Source organism: Erithacus rubecula (assembly GCF_903797595.1).
Source record: "Erithacus rubecula genome assembly, chromosome: 24".
Lineage (NCBI taxonomy): Eukaryota > Metazoa > Chordata > Aves > Passeriformes > Muscicapidae > Erithacus > Erithacus rubecula.
Genome location: NC_136676.1, coordinates 5819776 through 5836665, shown reverse-complemented (window position 1 = coordinate 5836665; position 16890 = coordinate 5819776). Strand labels below are relative to the sequence as shown.

Genomic DNA, 16890 nt, shown 5'->3' with positions numbered 1-16890 from the left:
GGCAGAACTGATAAATGTTTGTGAACAGCTCAGACACAGGGTGGGATGGTTGGGCTGTCCTGTGAGGAGTTGGACTCTGATCCTGTGGATCTCTTCCAGCTCAGAATATTCCATGTTTTCATTATTCCAAACATGCCTTTGGGAAGAAACATGAACATTTAGGAAAAAAAAAAAAAAAAAAAAAAATCTGAGGAGGTGTCAGCCTGCTGCTGAGGGCTGTGTTCTACATTTTACATTTCAAACTGCAGAATTCCACGTGTTCTGATTTCCATTCCCCTTTCCTGTCACCTTTCCCACTCCAAGCATTAGGACTGGGAGCTGATTTCCATGGAATATCCTGATTTTTATCCCAGATAACCACAGCTACAGGTTTCCCTGTGTTCCCCTTTTCTGGAAGTTTCTGTCTCATCTTTCCCACTCCAAACATTTGGACAAGGAGACAATTTATATGGAATATCCTGATTTTTATCCCAGATAATCACAGCAGTGTGTTCCCCTTTTCTGGAAGTTTCTGTCTCATCTTTCCCACTCCAAGCACTCGGACAAGGAGACAATTTATATGGAATATCCTGATTTTTATCCCAGATAATCACAGCAATGTGTTTCCCTCCTCTGGAGGTTTCTGTCTCATCTTTCCCACTCCAAGCATTTATTGGGAGCTGATTTCCATGGAATATCCTGCTCTTTATCCCAGATAACCACAGGGATGGATTTCTCTCTCCTCCCCTTCTCTTTTCCACTTTTCCATCATCTCTCCCATCCCAAACTGTTGGATCAGGAGCAGATTTTCCAGGGAAATCCCAGATAACCACAGAAATACATTTCCCTCTGCTCCCTTTTTCTGGAAGCTTCTGTCTCAAAATCCCAAACATTGGGTTAGGAACCAATTTCCAGGCAATTCCTGCTCTTTATCCCAGATAAACACAACAATGGGTTCCTTCACACTCCTCTTCTGCTTTCCCATCCTCTCTGCCATTCCAAGGAGCCAATTTCCATGGAAATCTGGGATAACTCCACAGCCCACGCTGATTTCCATGTGTTATAAATGAGAAACAAAGTCTTGATATTCAGCAAAATTCAGATTGTTTTATTTTATATAGACAGAGCAAGCTGGGGGAACATGAGGGGTCACAGCCTGAACTTGGTTTGCAGCTCCTTTTTTATAGTCTGGTTTTCTTTGTAGTAATCAATAATTGTTATTGTTTTGTTATAGTAATTCTGCAAGGTAAGCAGTGGTGGGCAAAGAAACTTCCAAATTTCTGTGGGACAGCTCTGGGGACAATTGGTCATGGAACCATCTGGTCTTGGGAGATAAAAAACAGAAAAAGTGGGAATTCTGATCTTTAGCAGAGAGTTTGTGATTGATCACACAAAGGCAGAAAATCTGATTCTGCAAAAAACCTTTCAGACTATGGAAAACCTTTTTGTTTTCCTTTTACAAGCTGCTATACACAATATCCATAACAGGGGGATTTAAACAGAGTGGGTTTCATCATATATTTCCCTTTATCTAGGCCCATGTTCTCTTCTTATTTTAAGTATTCTGTTTTATACAAACTCCAAAACTTCTATGATTAACACGAATTATTTATCAATTATCACACATGGAAATCCGGGATAACTCCCAGGCCTCGCGGCCCTTAGCAACGCCCCGCACTCCCGTTGCTACGCGGAAGCGAGGCCCCGCCCCTTTTGTCCCTCCTGGCGCTCCGTCCCTCACCCGGCACTCCCGCTCCTCCCTCCTCTCTCAGCCAATCAAATCGCACACGCGGCGCGTCTCCACCAATCAGCGCGCGGCGCGCCTCCCGCGCCGGCCAATGGGAGGCCGGCCCGCCTTCTGCGCATGCGCGCGGGTCGCGGCGCGTCCCCCGCGTGGAGCCGCCGCCGCCGCCCTCATGTCGTGGCTGTTCGGGCTGAACCGCGGGGCCGCGCCGGGCGGCGGCGGGGACGCGGCGCCCCCGGGTACCGGCGCAGGCGCGGGCGGTGCCGCCGGTCTCTCCCTGCCGCCCGCCCCCGCTGGCGGCGGCTCCGGGGACCGTCAGGTGCCCAAGGACAAATGGAGCAACTTCGACCCCACGGGCCTGGAGCGCGCGGCCAAGGCGGCGCGGGAGCTGGACGCGTCCCGTGCGTGAGGGGACGGGCCGGGAGAGCTCGTCAGGGTGTGGGGATGTGAGAAATGCGCTGTCAGAGCCGGGGACACCAGGAAAGGGCAGAGAACGGTGCCCAGGAAATTCCTCCTGGATGTGAGGAATTGTGTATTCTGCTGTGGAACAGAGAGCAGAGGGGATGTGGAGTGTGTTCCATGATAGAACAGAGAGCAGAGGGGCTGTGGGTGTGTGTTCTGCTCTGGAACAGAGAGCAGAGGGGGTGTGGGTGTGTGTTCTGCTCTGGAACAGAGAGCAGAGGGGATGTGGAGTGTGTTCTGCTCTAGAACAGAGCAGAGGGGATGTGGAGTGTGTTCCAGTATGGAACAGAGAGCAGAGGGGATGTGGGTGTGTGTTCTGCTCTAGAACAGAGAGCAGAGGGGATGTGGGTGTGTGTTCTGCTCTAGAACAGAGAGCAGAGGGGATGTGGAGTGTGTTCCATGATGGAACAGAGAGCAGAGGGGATATGGGTGTGTGTTCTGCACTAGAACAGAGAGCAGAGGGGATGTGGGTGTGTGTTCTGCTCTGGAACAGAGAGCAGAGGGGATGTGGGTGTGTGTTCTGCTCTGGAACAGAGAGCAGAGGGGATGTGGGTGTGTGTTCTGCTCTGGAACAGAGAGCAGAGGGATTGTGGGTGTCCCTCACTGGGATATTCCCTGTCCTGTGCCCTGCCCAGGGATGGCCCTGCTGGAGCACATGAGGTTTTTGGGGTTCCTCCAGCCTGGCCCATCCCCCATGTCCTGTGGGCTCCTGGCACCCAGGATCAGCATCCCCACCCAGTGACCTCTGAGTGCTTCCTCCAGGGTTTGTGAGGGGACAGGGAGGCACCAGAGCATCCTCATAAAAACACAGATTCCCAGAATGGCTTGGGCTGAAAAGACCTTAAATCCCATCTCATTCCACCCCTATCCTTCCACTACCCCAGATTGCTCCAGCCTGACCTTTTCCACAGTTATGCTGAGAAATTCCATAATCATTTATCCCCTGGAGGGTTGAATGTGCCATTGCAGAGCTGCAGGAACAGGATGAGCATCTTTGCTGAGAAAACACCTCTCACTCTCCATAATCTCTTCCCACCCTCCAGGCCATGCAAAGGATGCTCTGAGCCTTGCCCAGATGCAGGAGCAAACCTTGCAGCTGGAACAGCAAACCAAACTGAAGGTGTGTTGGAATTCCTCAGCTGGAACTCCTCAGGCAACTGCCAGGTTTGGGAGGGACAAAAGTTAAAATCTTTCCTCTGCAGAGGAGGAAAAATTTTCCTTTCTGTTCAGCAAATAGGAGTTATTGTTTAGGGGAAAAGAAAAATCTGGAAGGTGAAGTCCCAGCTAATTTGGATTATTCTGACACATATTTTTTTTATGGCTCTGATTAAAACTTGCATGTCCTGAGTGGTTTTGTAACTCCTGGAATATCACTGCTGGTTTTAGGACATGAGGTTTCTGTGGCAACTTTGAAGTAGATGGGTGAAGGACAGACTTTTCTTATAAAGGAATTTATGGATTGTTTGGGTATTGATTGGTCTCTTGGAATTTTTTTTTTTAATTGTGTTTAATCCCAAAATTATTAATGATGTTATTTCTTACCATCAATTTATTATCATATTTTAAATTTCTTATGTCAATGATCATTTATGAAGTGTACCACTACTTACAGAGGGATTGCTTGGAATAAAATTACCAGTAGCATTTCTTTCCAGGGTGATTTATGCCTGATAATGATTCATTTCTGATAATGAAATTCTCTGATTGTTTCACCAGGAATATGAAGCTGCCATAGAACAGCTGAAGAATGAGCAGATCCGGGTCCAAGCAGAAGAGAGAAGGAAAACACTCAATGAAGAAACCAAACAGCATCAAGCAGTAAGGGAATGAGGGGGAAGCCAAGTGAGGGGAGATCTTGTTTGTATCTTCCCTTATAGAAAAGGCAATGATGCATTAATTATCCCTTTCATTATCCCTTTAGTTAATTATCCCTTTTTTGGGCAGCCAGAGGTCTGGGGGTGTTCACTGGCTGAACCCCTGTTCTATGCTGGATTTGTAATGCTGAGCTGAGGTTTTATTCCTCTTGGATTTTTATTCCCAAGTTTTTGAAGATCCAGAGGAACTGGTGCTAACATTTTCTCTCATTCTGATTTTTTTTGGGGGGATTTTCCTAAAGGGCTTTTCAGAGAATTGTTGAGCAATTCTGTTTTATCAACTGTCTGTGTTAGCCTGGACAGTGAAATGGCTCTGAATTGTTTGGATTTCAGTCTTAAGTGGCTTGAAACCCTATTTCTTCTGATTTAAACAGGAAAAAATATCTTAAGAGAAGTGATACAAATCTGAGTTGTTGTGAACAGTGTTTGTGTTCCCTGACTTGGCCAAAATCCTGAAACAGGGAAAACAAAGGCTGACTTTTATTAAAATCTAAATTATGGTCATTTCTTACTCTGAGAGACAGGAGATGAGGGAATTGATTAATTTTAATAGTTTATCCAGCTTGGGAAATTTGCTAAAACTTTTTATTTGGCACGTGGTGCTTTTCCCCTGGCAGAGTTTGGACTTTGAGCAGGGCTGGCCCAGGAAGCAGCTGCACACTCAGCTGCTCTCAGGGGTTGTTCTTCACCTCCTGCTGCTCACAGGACATCATTTCAAGTCACAGCAAACTCAATCTTGCTTTAATTCATGATGTTTTACTGTTGCTGAGGAGATAATTCCCAAGCTGTTCTGCTGTCCCTGTGTTTGGAATAAAGAATGCTGGCACCCTCTCCCTGCTGATTGATGTGGATCCTCAGCCCTCTTCCACTTCAGTGGAGGTGATTTGGGTTTATTTGGAGTTACAGTGGAAAATTGATAAGAGGAATTAATGAGGAACAGGTAAATCTGTATCAAAACCAAAGCCCATCAGCACATCCTGACAGTTCTGTTGCTTGCAGTCACCAGGTCAGAATAATGTGCTTTACAGCATGCAAACCTTGTTTTTCCCAGTGAAGTCTCCTTTTCTGGGCCAAGAAATACTTGCTCTTTGTTTTGACATCTGTGATCCCTTCAAATGAACTCAGACTGCAGAGACTTCTCAGCACAAAGAAGTTTTTGGTGCTGACTGAGAATATTTTGCCCCGTTCACATTCAAATCCAAGATAATTTTTTTGTTTGTGTGAATTTTCCTGTTTTAATTCGTTTTTTTTCCTCCTGAACCTCATTTCCCTTAGGACCAGGCTGTTTTTTTTTAACTGCTTAATCTGTGTATTCTGAATTCTCTTTTGTTTTTTTGAAGAGAGCCCAGTACCAGGACAAGCTGGCACGGCAGCGCTACGACGAGCAAATGCGACAGCAGGTAGGGGGGATTCTGCTCTGATCCAGCTGGGAAAATTCTGGGAAAATTCATTTTTAAATCCAAGAGGTGCTCTGGAGCTGTGCCCTGTCCTGCTGGGCACACTTTGTCTGTATTATCTGCCCAGCATCAGCAGTGGCACATCAAGGGATGGGCATTAGGACAAAGCAGCAGATTGGAATTAGAAGGATAAATGTGGGAGATGAGAGGAAAATGCACTTTAACCTGAGCACCAGCTTTTTGAAAATATTTGGAGCACTGAAGTTTACACTTGATGGAATTCTTACAACATCACCATGTCTTCTGTTGTCATCTCTCCCTGCAGCAACTTGCTAATGAGGAAAATCTGAGGAAGCAGGAGGAATCTGTGCAGAAGCAGGAGGCCATGAGGCGAGGTGGGTGTTTTGTTCAGCTGCTGAGGGTGTGAGGACATGTGGAGTCCTTGTGCAGAGCTTTGTGTCCATGCTGTGTTTGATGTCACATTGGCAAGAACAGGTAAATCCCAGTAGTGCTAAAAGGACCAATTGCTTCCAAGGATGGTTTTAGAAAGGGCTGCACTCCTAAACATCTGCCTTGTCACTGCTGGATTTCTCAATGACAGAATAACTGAAATTTTGTTTTCATACTGGAACAACCTAAAGTAGAACCAGTATTGAGGAGAGAAACAAAACATCTGGAAGGAGTGGTTAAATCAGTGTCACCTCATCCCTGTTCAGTTTCCTGCAGAAAAAAAAAAAAGTTGTAGTGTGAAACTTGCTCAGTTTCTCTTTATTTTGGGAATTACCAGAATTCCTGAGTTTGCAGAACTCCACTGGGGTGCAAGTCTCAGAAATGTCGAGGCAATTTCTGTTTGAATGGGGTGAGAAGGCCAGTTTGCTCTGAGCACAGATGTGGAGAGCTGTGTTGCCATCCAGAGAGGGAAGTGTAGCCTGAATAAAACATCCCAGTAGTGAAGAGAGGGAAGTGTAGCCTGAATAAAACATCCCAGTAGGGCTGGGTTATTTCCCTCCTGAATTTCTTGAATTCTCCTTTCTCACAATTCTGTCTTTGAGCTTCCAAAATCCCGTATGCGACCGGCAGCTCCCAAACACCTCCAAACACTGCACAGCGACTCCCCCGAGGTTCTTCTTCTCCCTGACATTAAACCACCCCAAAATGTGACCTGTTTGCTGTGTTTTTCTCCCCCCAGCCACGGTGGAGAGGGAGATGGAGCTGCGGCACAAGAACGAGCTGCTGCGGGTGGAGGCGGAGGCGCGGGCGCGCGCCAAGGCCGAGCGCGAGAACGCCGACATCATCCGCGAGCAGATCCGCCTGAAGGCGGCCGAGCACCGCCAGACCGTGCTCGAGTCCCTCCGGTGGGCAGCCAGGCCTGGGAGAGCCTGGGCTGTGTTCTTCTGGGGCTTTGAGTGTGTCACAGTGCTGGGAGAGCCTGGGCTGTGTTCTTCTGGGGCTGCTGAGTGTGTCACAGTGCTGGGAGAGCCTGGGATTTGTTCTTCTGGGGCTTTGAGTGTGTCACAGTGCTGGGAGAGCCTGGGATTTGTTCTTCTGGGGCTTCTCTGAGTGTGTCACAGTGCTGGGAGAGCCTGGGCTTTGTTCTTCTGGGGCTGCTGAGTGTGTCACAGTGCTGGGAGAGCCTGGGCTGTGTTCCTCTGGGGCTGCTGAGTGTGTCACAGTGCTGGGAGAGTCTGGGCTTTGTTCTTCTGGGGCTGCTGAGTGTGTCACAGTGCTGGGAGAGTCTGGGCTTTGTTCTTCTGGGGCTGCTGAGTGTGTCACAGTGCTGGGAGAGCCTGGGCTGTGTTCCTCTGGGGCTGCTGAGTGTGTCACAGTGCTGGGAGAGCCTGGGCTGTGTTCTTCTGGGGCTTTGAGTGTGTCACAGTGCTGGGAGAGCCTGGGATTTGTTCCTCTGGGGCTTTGAGTGTGTCACAGTGCTGGGAGAGCCTGGGATTTGTTCCTCTGGTGCTGCTGAGTGTGTCACAGTGCTGGGAGAGCCTGGGATTTGTTCTTCTGGGGCTTCTGAGTGTGTCACAGTGCTGGGAGAGCCTGGGCTTTGTTCTTCTGGGGCTTCTCTGAGTGTGTCACAGTGCTGGGAGAGCCTGGGATTTGTTCCTCTGGGGCTTTGAGTGTGTCACAGTGCTGGGAGAGCCTGGGATTTGTTCCTCTGGGGCTTCTCTGAGTGTGTCACAGTGCTGGGAGAGCCTGGGATTTGTTCTTCTGGGGCTGCTGAGTGTGTCACAGTGCTGGGAGAGCCTGGGCTGTGTTCTTCTGGGGCTTTGAGTGTGTCACAGTGCTGGGAGAGCCTGGGATTTGTTCTTCTGGTGTTTCTGAGTGTGTCACAGTGCTGGGAGAGCCTGGGCTGTGTTCCTCTGGGGCTTCTCTGAGTGTGTCACAGCACTGGGAGAGCCTGGGATTTGTTCCTCTGGGGCTTCTGAGTGTGTCACAGTGCTGGGAGAGCCTGGGCTGTGTTCTTCTGGGGCTTCTCTGAGTGTGTCACAGCGCTGGGAGAGCCTGGGCTGTGTTCTTCTGGGGCTGCTGAGTGTGTCACAGTGCTGGGAGAGGCTGGGCTTTGTTCTTCTGGGGCTGCTGAGTGTGTCACAGTGCTGGGAGAGCCTGGGATTTGTTCTTCTGGGGCTGCTGAGTGTGTCACAGTGCTGGGAGAGCCTGGGCTGTGTTCTTCTGGGGCTTCTCTGAGTGTGTCACAGTGCTGGGAGAGCCTGGGATTTGTTCTTCTGGTGTTTTTGAGTGTGTCACAGTGCTGGGAGAGCCTGGGATTTGTTCTTCTGGTGTTTCTGAGTGTGTCACAGTGCTGGGAGAGCCTGGGATTTGTTCTTCTGGTGTTTCTGAGTGTGTCACAGTGCTGGGAGAGCCTGGGATTTGTTCTTCTGGTGTTTCTGAGTGTGTCACAGTGCTGGGAGAGCCTGGGATTTGTTCTTCTGGTGTTTCTGAGTGTGTCACAGCACTGGGAGAGCCTGGGCTTTGTTCTTCTCGTGCTTCTCCAAGTGTGTCCCAGCACTGGGAGAGCCTGGAGTTTGTTCCTCTGGAGTTTCTCTGAGTGTGTCTCAGCACTTGGGAAAAGCTGGGCTTTGTTTCTGTGGTACTTTGAGTGTGTCCCAGCACATGAAAGAATCTGAAGTTTGTTCCTCTGGTGTTTTGAGTGTGTCCCAGCACTGGGAGAGCCTGGAGTTTGTTCCTCTGGTGCTTCTCCAAGTGTGTCCCAGCACTGGGAGAGCCTGGGGTTTGTTCCTCTGATTCTCCACGTGTGTTCCAGGATTTAGGAAAACCTGTTCCTCTGGTGTTTCTCTGAGTGTGTCACAGCACCTGGGAAAAGCTGGGATTTGTTCCTCTGGTTCTTCTCCATGTGTGTTACAGGATTTAGGAGAACCTGGGGTTTGCTCCTCTGGTGCTTCTCCAAGTGTGTCCCAATGTGTGGGAGAGTCTGGGGTTGATTGTTCTGAGGGTTCTCCAAGTGTGTCCCAGTACGTGGGAGAACCTGATGTTTATTCCTCTGGTGCTTCTCCAATCCTGTGTCCCAGGATTTGGGAGAACCTGGGGTTTGTTCCTCTGAGGAATTTCAGTGCTTGTCTTGCTACATTGTCACCTGAATGGCAACCAGAGCCATTTACAGTGATAGAATTTTTCTAAGAGATTATTCCAAGCCCTGTCCTCTATTCCTAAACTGAGTTACTCTGAGAACCCCTCAGATTTTTCAGTTCCCCTCAGTTATTTCAGAACATCCACCACCAAAGTATAAAACACTTTGTATCCACAGGGGTGGATGTTTAGGTTTGGAGTTGGTTCATTTTAGGTCCTTTGAGATTTTGAACAAAAAAAAGCTCTAAATTCCTACAGTTCAGCACAAATAATGCATTAAAGAAGTTAACTGATACAATCTTAAGGCCAGATGCTTTTCTGGACTTAATCCCAGCTCAGGTGTAGGCATCAGATGATTATAAATCTATTTTCCAGACTTATTTATGTTCCAATCCTGAGGTAAGCCCTTAACTTTGACTCCTTCTGAAGTAAACTAACAACTTTCATACAATATCAAAGTCTGTCTTTAAAATTTATCAATTCAGTCCTTGAAATCCCTTTCTCTGTTGCCTTTTTTTTTTTTTTTTGCTTACCACAGGACAGCTGGGATGCTTTTTGGGGAAGGATTTCGTGCTTTTGTAACAGACTGGGATAAAGTCACAGCCACGGTAAGGTTGGGATATCTGGGCAGTAACTTCCAGAAAAACCTGTCTGTAAATATGGGTTAAACTCCTGATTGTGTCACAGCTTTAGATCTAATTTTGATATAGCCTAGAGAGCACTTTGTGAGAATTCTTATGTGTGCTAAATAAATTGATTAAAAACCAGACCAGCATCTTTTCACAGGACAAAAAAGCTTGGCAGTGAAATCTTGGGGACACAAAATAGTTTCTCAGTGTAATACTTCAACAAAACAACAGTGAAAATATATTTTTGGTAGTGTGGCTGGTTAAAATAGAAATTTTGCTTTAAATCAGTCACCACCATCTGCTCCACCCTCTGATTTTTATACACACAAAAACATCCTTTGCCTGAGAGCACTGGGGAGAACAAGACAAGCTTGAAGTGGCTCCTTTTGTCCCCTGTACCTGGGGTGTCTGCAGAATCCAGAGCTTTTTGTAGATCACTGCTTTGAGCTGTGCATTCACTTGACCCAGATACCAGTTTCCTGCATTATGGTCTTTTTTTTTTTTTTTTTTTTTTTTTTTTGCTTCAGACATTCTCTTCTTTTGTGAATTTGGGACATTTAGCTTAAAAAAAAAAATAAAAAAAGGTAAGTGTATTTTTGGAAAGGGGATAACACAGCTGGAACTCATATTTTCTGTTGCTTTGTAATTTTTGAAATTACTACAAGGTAAGAACCAGTCAGTTATTTTAAGATTCTTGTAAATGAAGCCAGAATTTTGAGCTGTCTATTCTAAGGGCTATTTTTTCTCTACCTCTCCCCAGCCAAGCAGAGCCCTAAAGGTTCTACTTCAAAATTTTTTATTACTGTGGTTTTAGTGTAATTCACTTTGTTTACTGACCAGAGACCCATTCCTTTGTTTGATTCTTCATGACAAATAGTTGTAATTAGACTGATTTTTTTAGAGCTGGTAATTGGGTTCTTGTTTGATCCAGAACCACTTTTAAAGCTCTGTTTCTCTGTATCTTGTAACATGAACATCAGTGAAGTCCCAAAATCTGAGCAAGTGACATCAGGTCCATCCAGGCAGAGGAGCTTTGCTGTGCTGGGTGGTCAAAGAGACCATGAGATCATGGCACTGTTTTTAGAGGGAAGCTGCTAAAAAGGTGAAATCTGCTCTGTCTTCTGTATCAGAGCTGAATTTGGTGTGGAGATCCCTGACTCTTTGCATCCTGGAACTCACAGTTCTGATCCCTTCATGTTTCCAGCCAGAGCAGAAGTGATGTCACACATTTCAGCAGATTGAGAGGGAGCAGATGGTGCCTCATGGTTTATTGAACAGTGCCACCCTTGTTGTCCTTGAGGCTTTTGACCTGATCTGTGCTTGCAGGAGAAGTCAGCTTATTTGAAAAGCAATTGCTGCAGTTTGCTCTTTTCTCTAATATAAATTATTGGCATCAGCTTTAAGCTGACTCCTGAGTCTGGAGTATTTTTGCTTCACTGGCAAATTGATGGGAATGTCTCATTTTGTGGGGTTTCTGAGAGAGCAGCCCAGGGCAGTGATGGCAATTCCCATCCCCATGATGGCAATTCCCATCCCCATGATGGCAGTTCCCATCCAGTGATGGCAATTCCCATCCCCATGATGGCAGTTCCCATCCCCATGATGGCAGTTCCCATCCAGTGATGGCAATTCCCATTCCAGTGATGGCAATTCCCATTCCAGTGATGGCAATTCCCATTCCAGTGATGGCAATTCCCATTCCAGTGATGGCAATTCCCATTCCAGTGATGGCAGTTCCCATTCCAGTGATGGCAATTCCCTTTCCCATTATGGAAATTCCCATTCCAGTGATGGCAATTCCCATCCAGTGATGGCAATTCCCATCCCCATGATGTCAATTCCCATTCCCATGTTAATTTTGGCTTTGTTGCCCCTCTGGAGTCCCTAACTCCCTGTTTTTGAGCTGGCACCTTTAGCAGATATTCCCTTTTTATGCCCTGCCTTGGTGGCAGCCACAATTCAGCTGTGGCTGAATTTTACCTTCAGTTTTAGCTTGGCATCTTCAATTCAGCTTTGATTTTCTGCTGTGCTGGCAGGCAGCACCTGGCTGCTGTGCCTCTTCTATCTTCATCACTCAATCCACTTGAAAATCTGGCCAGCCCCACACATTTTGGGCAGGATGTACTTTTTTGGATTCAGGACTGAATGCTTCACTTGTGCTTCCTCTGCCTTTTGCAAGAGCAGTCAGTGAACAGGGAGTGTGAGACCTTGACTGTCTGAACAGGGATAAAACACCTTACCAAAAATAAACCCTTCCTGCTCAGCATTTGTCCTGAATCTTAATTGTTGCTGCACACAACAGCACTGCCTTGCAAAGTAGTTTTGTTGATATTTCCCCCTTTTTTTTTTTACCTTTCCCCAATTTTTTTTTGCAGGTGGCAGGTCTGACCCTGCTGGCAGTGGGGGTTTATTCTGCCAAAAATGCCACAGCTGTAGCAGGACGTTACATAGAGGCAAGGCTGGGCAAACCCTCCCTGGTGAGGGAAACCTCCAGGATCACTGTGCTGGAAGCTCTCAAACATCCCATCAAGGTAAAACTCACTTTTCTTCCTGTGCTACACTCAGCAAAACTCATCAGTGGGTGTGAACAAACAGAATATTGGAGGTAGAATGGATGGGCTGTGCCCATTAGGCTGATAGGTAAGATGTTTTAATCCAAGTGAGTTGTCAAAATGTGGGGTTTTTTTCTACCTGTGAGTAACTGAATTTGTCCTCTCAAGGTTGGTAAACGTCTCACCAGCAAGGCTCAGGATGCCCTTGAAGGAGTTGTTCTCAGTGTGAGTACTCTGTTTTCCTGTCTTGGGCTGTGAAGGATGACTTTAGATTCTAAATAAGAGCTGCTGGTTCTTTAAACTCCCTTCTAAAGCTGTAATTCCAGCAGTTTTGGAGTCATAGCACCCTTGGGACTCTGAGACCATAAATAAGCTCCTGTGTTCAGTGTGACATGCATTAAGCAGCTTGTTCACCTTTTTTTCCCTCTGTGAAAAGCTGTTGGAAGTCTTAGTTCAGTCCTTGCTGTGGTGCAGTTTCTCTCTGTAGTCAGCGTGTTAATATTCAGAATTCCATTTGTACCATCTGAAGTTAAGGATTACTGAACCCAGACCTGCTTCTAGGCCAAAAAAATCGAAATATTGTGTGCATTTGCCCACCCTGAGATTGGTTCTTAACTTGCTAATTAGTGCCACTTCTATATATTTCCTTCTAAATTTGCTTCCTGGTTATCAGGCAAATTTAAGAGCTGCTTGAAGCTGCTGAGAGAAAATGTTCCTGCAGGAATAGCTCTCTCTCTCTCTCAGTATCCCCAAAAGCAGGAGTAATATAAATATGAGTTTATGACTAGAGAAGGAATTAGCACTGCAAAGAGTTGCTTATATTCTGCCATATCCCTCCCAGGGCATCCATTAGGAAGTGAATATTTAGGTGTTATCTATTCCTAGAGTAGTCACTGCTCTGCTTCCTGCCCTGCTGCTTTTCCTTATGAAAGAATTGTAGCCAAGTGGAGAGAAAATCCAGTAAATCCTCACATAGGACAGGAAATGACCTTGGTGTGGAGTCATGAGCAGCTGAAGTTAAGACTTAAAAGCTTGAGCCTGGAGTGCTGCCTCCTTCCTGCAGGTACTGGTGTGGGAACCTGGTAGGTGCAGCTCTTTTGGTGCTTTCTGGCCCTGATATTGAACTTTTCCTTTCAGCCCCAGCTAGAAGCACGTGTGAGAGACATTGCCATAGCAACCAGAAACACAAAAAAGAATAAAAGCCTCTACAGGAATATTCTGATGTATGGTCCACCTGGTACTGGAAAAACTCTCTTTGCCAAGGTAAAGCTCTGCCAAAAAATTCTGCCAACCTGCACTTTGCAAAGTGTTCTGGAAATTCCAGGGCTTGAGGAGCCTCCCTGGGCTGAGTATGGCACCTACTGGATTTCTAAAGCCACCCAGTTTGGGTTACTAAAGCCAACAGAGATGGACAGAAAAAGAAAAAAATAAACAATACACAAGTTAAAATTGCCACTGAGTGATAAAGAACTTAAAACTGCCAATACCTCCCCTCTGGAAATAATCACACTGACAGGACTAAACTGCTTTAATTCCCTCTTCATCCTCCATGGCCTTGCAGTGAAAACAAGAGTTTAATTTGCTGGTTTTTGTTTCCTGGCAGAAATTAGCTGTGCACTCAGGCATGGATTATGCCATCATGACAGGAGGGGACGTGGCCCCCATGGGCAGGGAAGGGGTCACAGCCATGCACAAACTCTTTGACTGGGCCAACACCAGTAGGAGAGGGTAAGTTGAGCTTTTCTTGAATCCTCAATTTGGGTTTTTACTCAAAAACCACTCTCCACAACACTGCACTTCAGCCCCTCAGTCAATTATGGAGTGAGGTAACAGTGAGCAAACCCAAAACTTCCTAAAGTTTTTCCATGTTAATTAATAATATTCAAAAAAGCTGAAAGCCTTTGCTTTTCTCTTCTCTCAAACCTTTTTTACACCAACTTTTCCAGATCAGTTATAATTTAATTGTCTGATCTCACCAAGCAGGAGGAGACTTCCTTCCCATTGAAAGCTGGGACAAATTTCCTTCAGGGTGATTAATGATCTGACAGTAATTAGAAGATTTAGCACAAATCAGGTGTTCACACTCTGGATGTTCCCTGTTGCAACTGCTCAAATTTGAAACACTGATAGTATTGAAATCCAGCTTCTTGTTTGCTTTTGAGTCTCAAGCAGGAATGAATTATAAGAAATAAAAGAGGATAAAGAGGAGACAGATGCTAAAGGCATCAGGTGTAAAAATCACAAACACAAAAAAGAACTTTTGCTTTTTCAGGCACCTTTAAAAACAAATTTTGATCTGCAGAGAATCCTCATGGTGAGGCTGAATCTCAACTCCCTGATTTTGTAGAAACATGGAGTCAATTTGCTCCTACCCTTGTAAATGGATTTTTGCAGTGCAGAGGTAGCTGAGGAGTTGTTTGTCCAGGATGGTAAAATCCTGATAATATTGAACTTTCAGGGGCTGTTTTGTGCTGGTTTGATCTCAGATCTGTAAATGTGGCTGCCCAGTGATTTATGTGTTCTCTGATTGCTTGAGATGAGCATTATCTTGCAGTGTCACTTTTAATCCTTCCTTCATTCATCACCTAAACCTTTCCATTTCCCCTCACAAAGAAAAAAGCAGGGAAACATTCTAAGGATTTACATTTTTAAGCTTCTTTCCTGAGGAGCAATAGAAGGGAAGGTGTTAGAATTTAAGTGAGAAGTTGGAAGAGAAGTGAGGATGCTTCCATTAAGGAATTCTTTTACAGCACTGCCTGGGTCTGAATTTCTCTGCCCTGATAAAATTTTCTGTGCATTTCAGCTTCCTACACTTCCTGATCAAAGCTTACATGTGTCCATAGAATCAATATTCTCACCTCCAGTTGCACTGAAGTATTTAAGCAAATTTAATTCTGAATATCCACCAGTCTTAGCTGTTGCCTTTATTAGGTGAAACAGTGATAACAGACACCTCTGCAGAGAATATTTGGGAGAAGCTGGGGCTGGGTGGGAGATGTTAATGGGCCTGAAATCCCCTGGAATAAAGCTGGGTTTGAAGCTAGGCAAGGAGTAATACAAGCTGTGACAGCTTTATGAGCAGCCTGGTTGTGTTATTGATAAACATCTTTACAGGCTCAGTCCCTTGGGAAGAGCACTGCCCTTGGGTTGTAAGTGAATTTATTTTGGTGAATAATTCATGGGCTTTATTAATTCACTTCTCCACAGGTAGTAAAGCCATTACATTAGTGGTGGTGTGCTTTGGAAAAGAAAAAAAAAACCTCACAAAACAACAAAGCAGGCTGAGGAGAGGAGTCTGGTTTGAGATTTTCAGAGTGGCAAAAGGAAGGGAAATGGCAGGGAGGTGTCACTGTCACCAAGATTTCTGCACTGTGCCCTTGCACACATCTCTCTAAAGAGGGAGGAATGATATAATAGCACTCTGATTTCATCAGGTCTAAATTTCAAATATCTACTGCAGCTTGGCAGTAACACCCAGCCACAAACCACAAACTGTGCCTGTGAAAACTCCTCCCAGCTAGATTTAAAAATCCAGAGGAATTTCAGGTCCTGTACCTTAGTCTTGCTTCAATCTGCTTCTGAACAGCAGGAAACAGAACTCCAGAGGCCTGGGGGCAGATTTGTGGCCTGAGGTGTGTGAAATAAAATCCATTTTTCAGCTGGGCTGGGCCAGGTGCACACCAGGGGCAGGTTGCTGCAGCTTGGCTGCCAAACCCTACCCGAGGAACTGAGGCTGCTTGTGCAATGCTTTATTTTCTTGATTTCTTGGGGGATTCTAATGCTGTGGGTGCCTGGCAGTGGGGCAGGAGCATCCTGCAGCCTCACTTCCCCCTGTCCTGTTACTGTGAGGTGCTTTTCTCTTGCAGCCTCCTGCTGTTTGTGGACGAGGCCGACGCGTTCCTGAGGAAAAGGGCGACAGTAAGTGCTTGGTGTGTGTCTGCTGCTCCTGCTGCAGTGCCAGCACAGCCTCCTGCATTCACTGGCTGCCTTCAGTGGGCACCAAATGAGAGCTGCCAGGTGCCCCAGTGCTCACCTGGTTCACTGGGGGGCAGAGACAAGAAATGAGCCTTGTGTGGAATGGAGCGGAGCGTGTCGGAGCTGAGAATTCCTCTGCAGGAGATGGGTGGTGGTGCCATCATCATTTCCTTTGAAATACTTATTTATTCTCAATATCCTCAGCATTCATTTGTAATCCCTTAAATCTAGCATCTTGACATGGTCCTAATATTCTGTTAAGCCAAAAAAAACCCAAACAGCATAAAAGCCTCACCATTAAAAACCAAAAAAACTCTGCACTATGTTAAACCGAAGTCTTTAAAAACCAAAAAAACTCTGCACTATGTTAAACCTAAGTCTTTAAAAAACAAAAAACTCTGCACTATATTAAACATGTCTTTAAAAACCAAAAAACTCTGCACTATGTTAAACCTAAGTCTTTAAAAAACAAAAAACTCTACACTATATTAAACATGTCTTTAAAAACCAAAAAAAACTCTGCACTATGTTAAACCTAAGTCTTTAAAAAACAAAAAACTCTGCACTATATTAAACATGTCTTTAAAAAACAAAAAACTCTGCACTATGTTAAACCTAAGTCTTTAAAAAACAAAAAACTCTGCACTATATTAAACATGTCTTTAAAAACCAAAAAACTCTGCACTATGT

The 16890-nt window shown here is 45.7% G+C and overlaps 1 protein-coding gene across 1 annotated transcript in view; it reads left to right on the top strand.

Moving 5' to 3' along the window:
- The first annotated feature begins 1832 nt into the window (after positions 1–1832).
- The window catches only part of ATAD3A (ATPase family AAA domain containing 3A), a 28065-nt gene continuing 13007 nt past the window's right edge, over positions 1833–16890 (top strand). Inside the window, exons 1-12 of the mRNA XM_079326273.1 lie at positions 1833–2124; positions 3229–3305; positions 3902–4003; positions 5400–5459; positions 5782–5851; positions 6646–6811; positions 9583–9652; positions 12049–12204; positions 12394–12450; positions 13363–13488; positions 13829–13953; positions 16092–16143. Of these exons, the coding sequence (XP_079182399.1) occupies positions 1896–2124; positions 3229–3305; positions 3902–4003; positions 5400–5459; positions 5782–5851; positions 6646–6811; positions 9583–9652; positions 12049–12204; positions 12394–12450; positions 13363–13488; positions 13829–13953; positions 16092–16143 (1290 nt within the window). The 5' untranslated portion in view covers positions 1833–1895. The remainder of the gene's footprint in view (positions 2125–3228; positions 3306–3901; positions 4004–5399; positions 5460–5781; positions 5852–6645; positions 6812–9582; positions 9653–12048; positions 12205–12393; positions 12451–13362; positions 13489–13828; positions 13954–16091; positions 16144–16890) is intronic.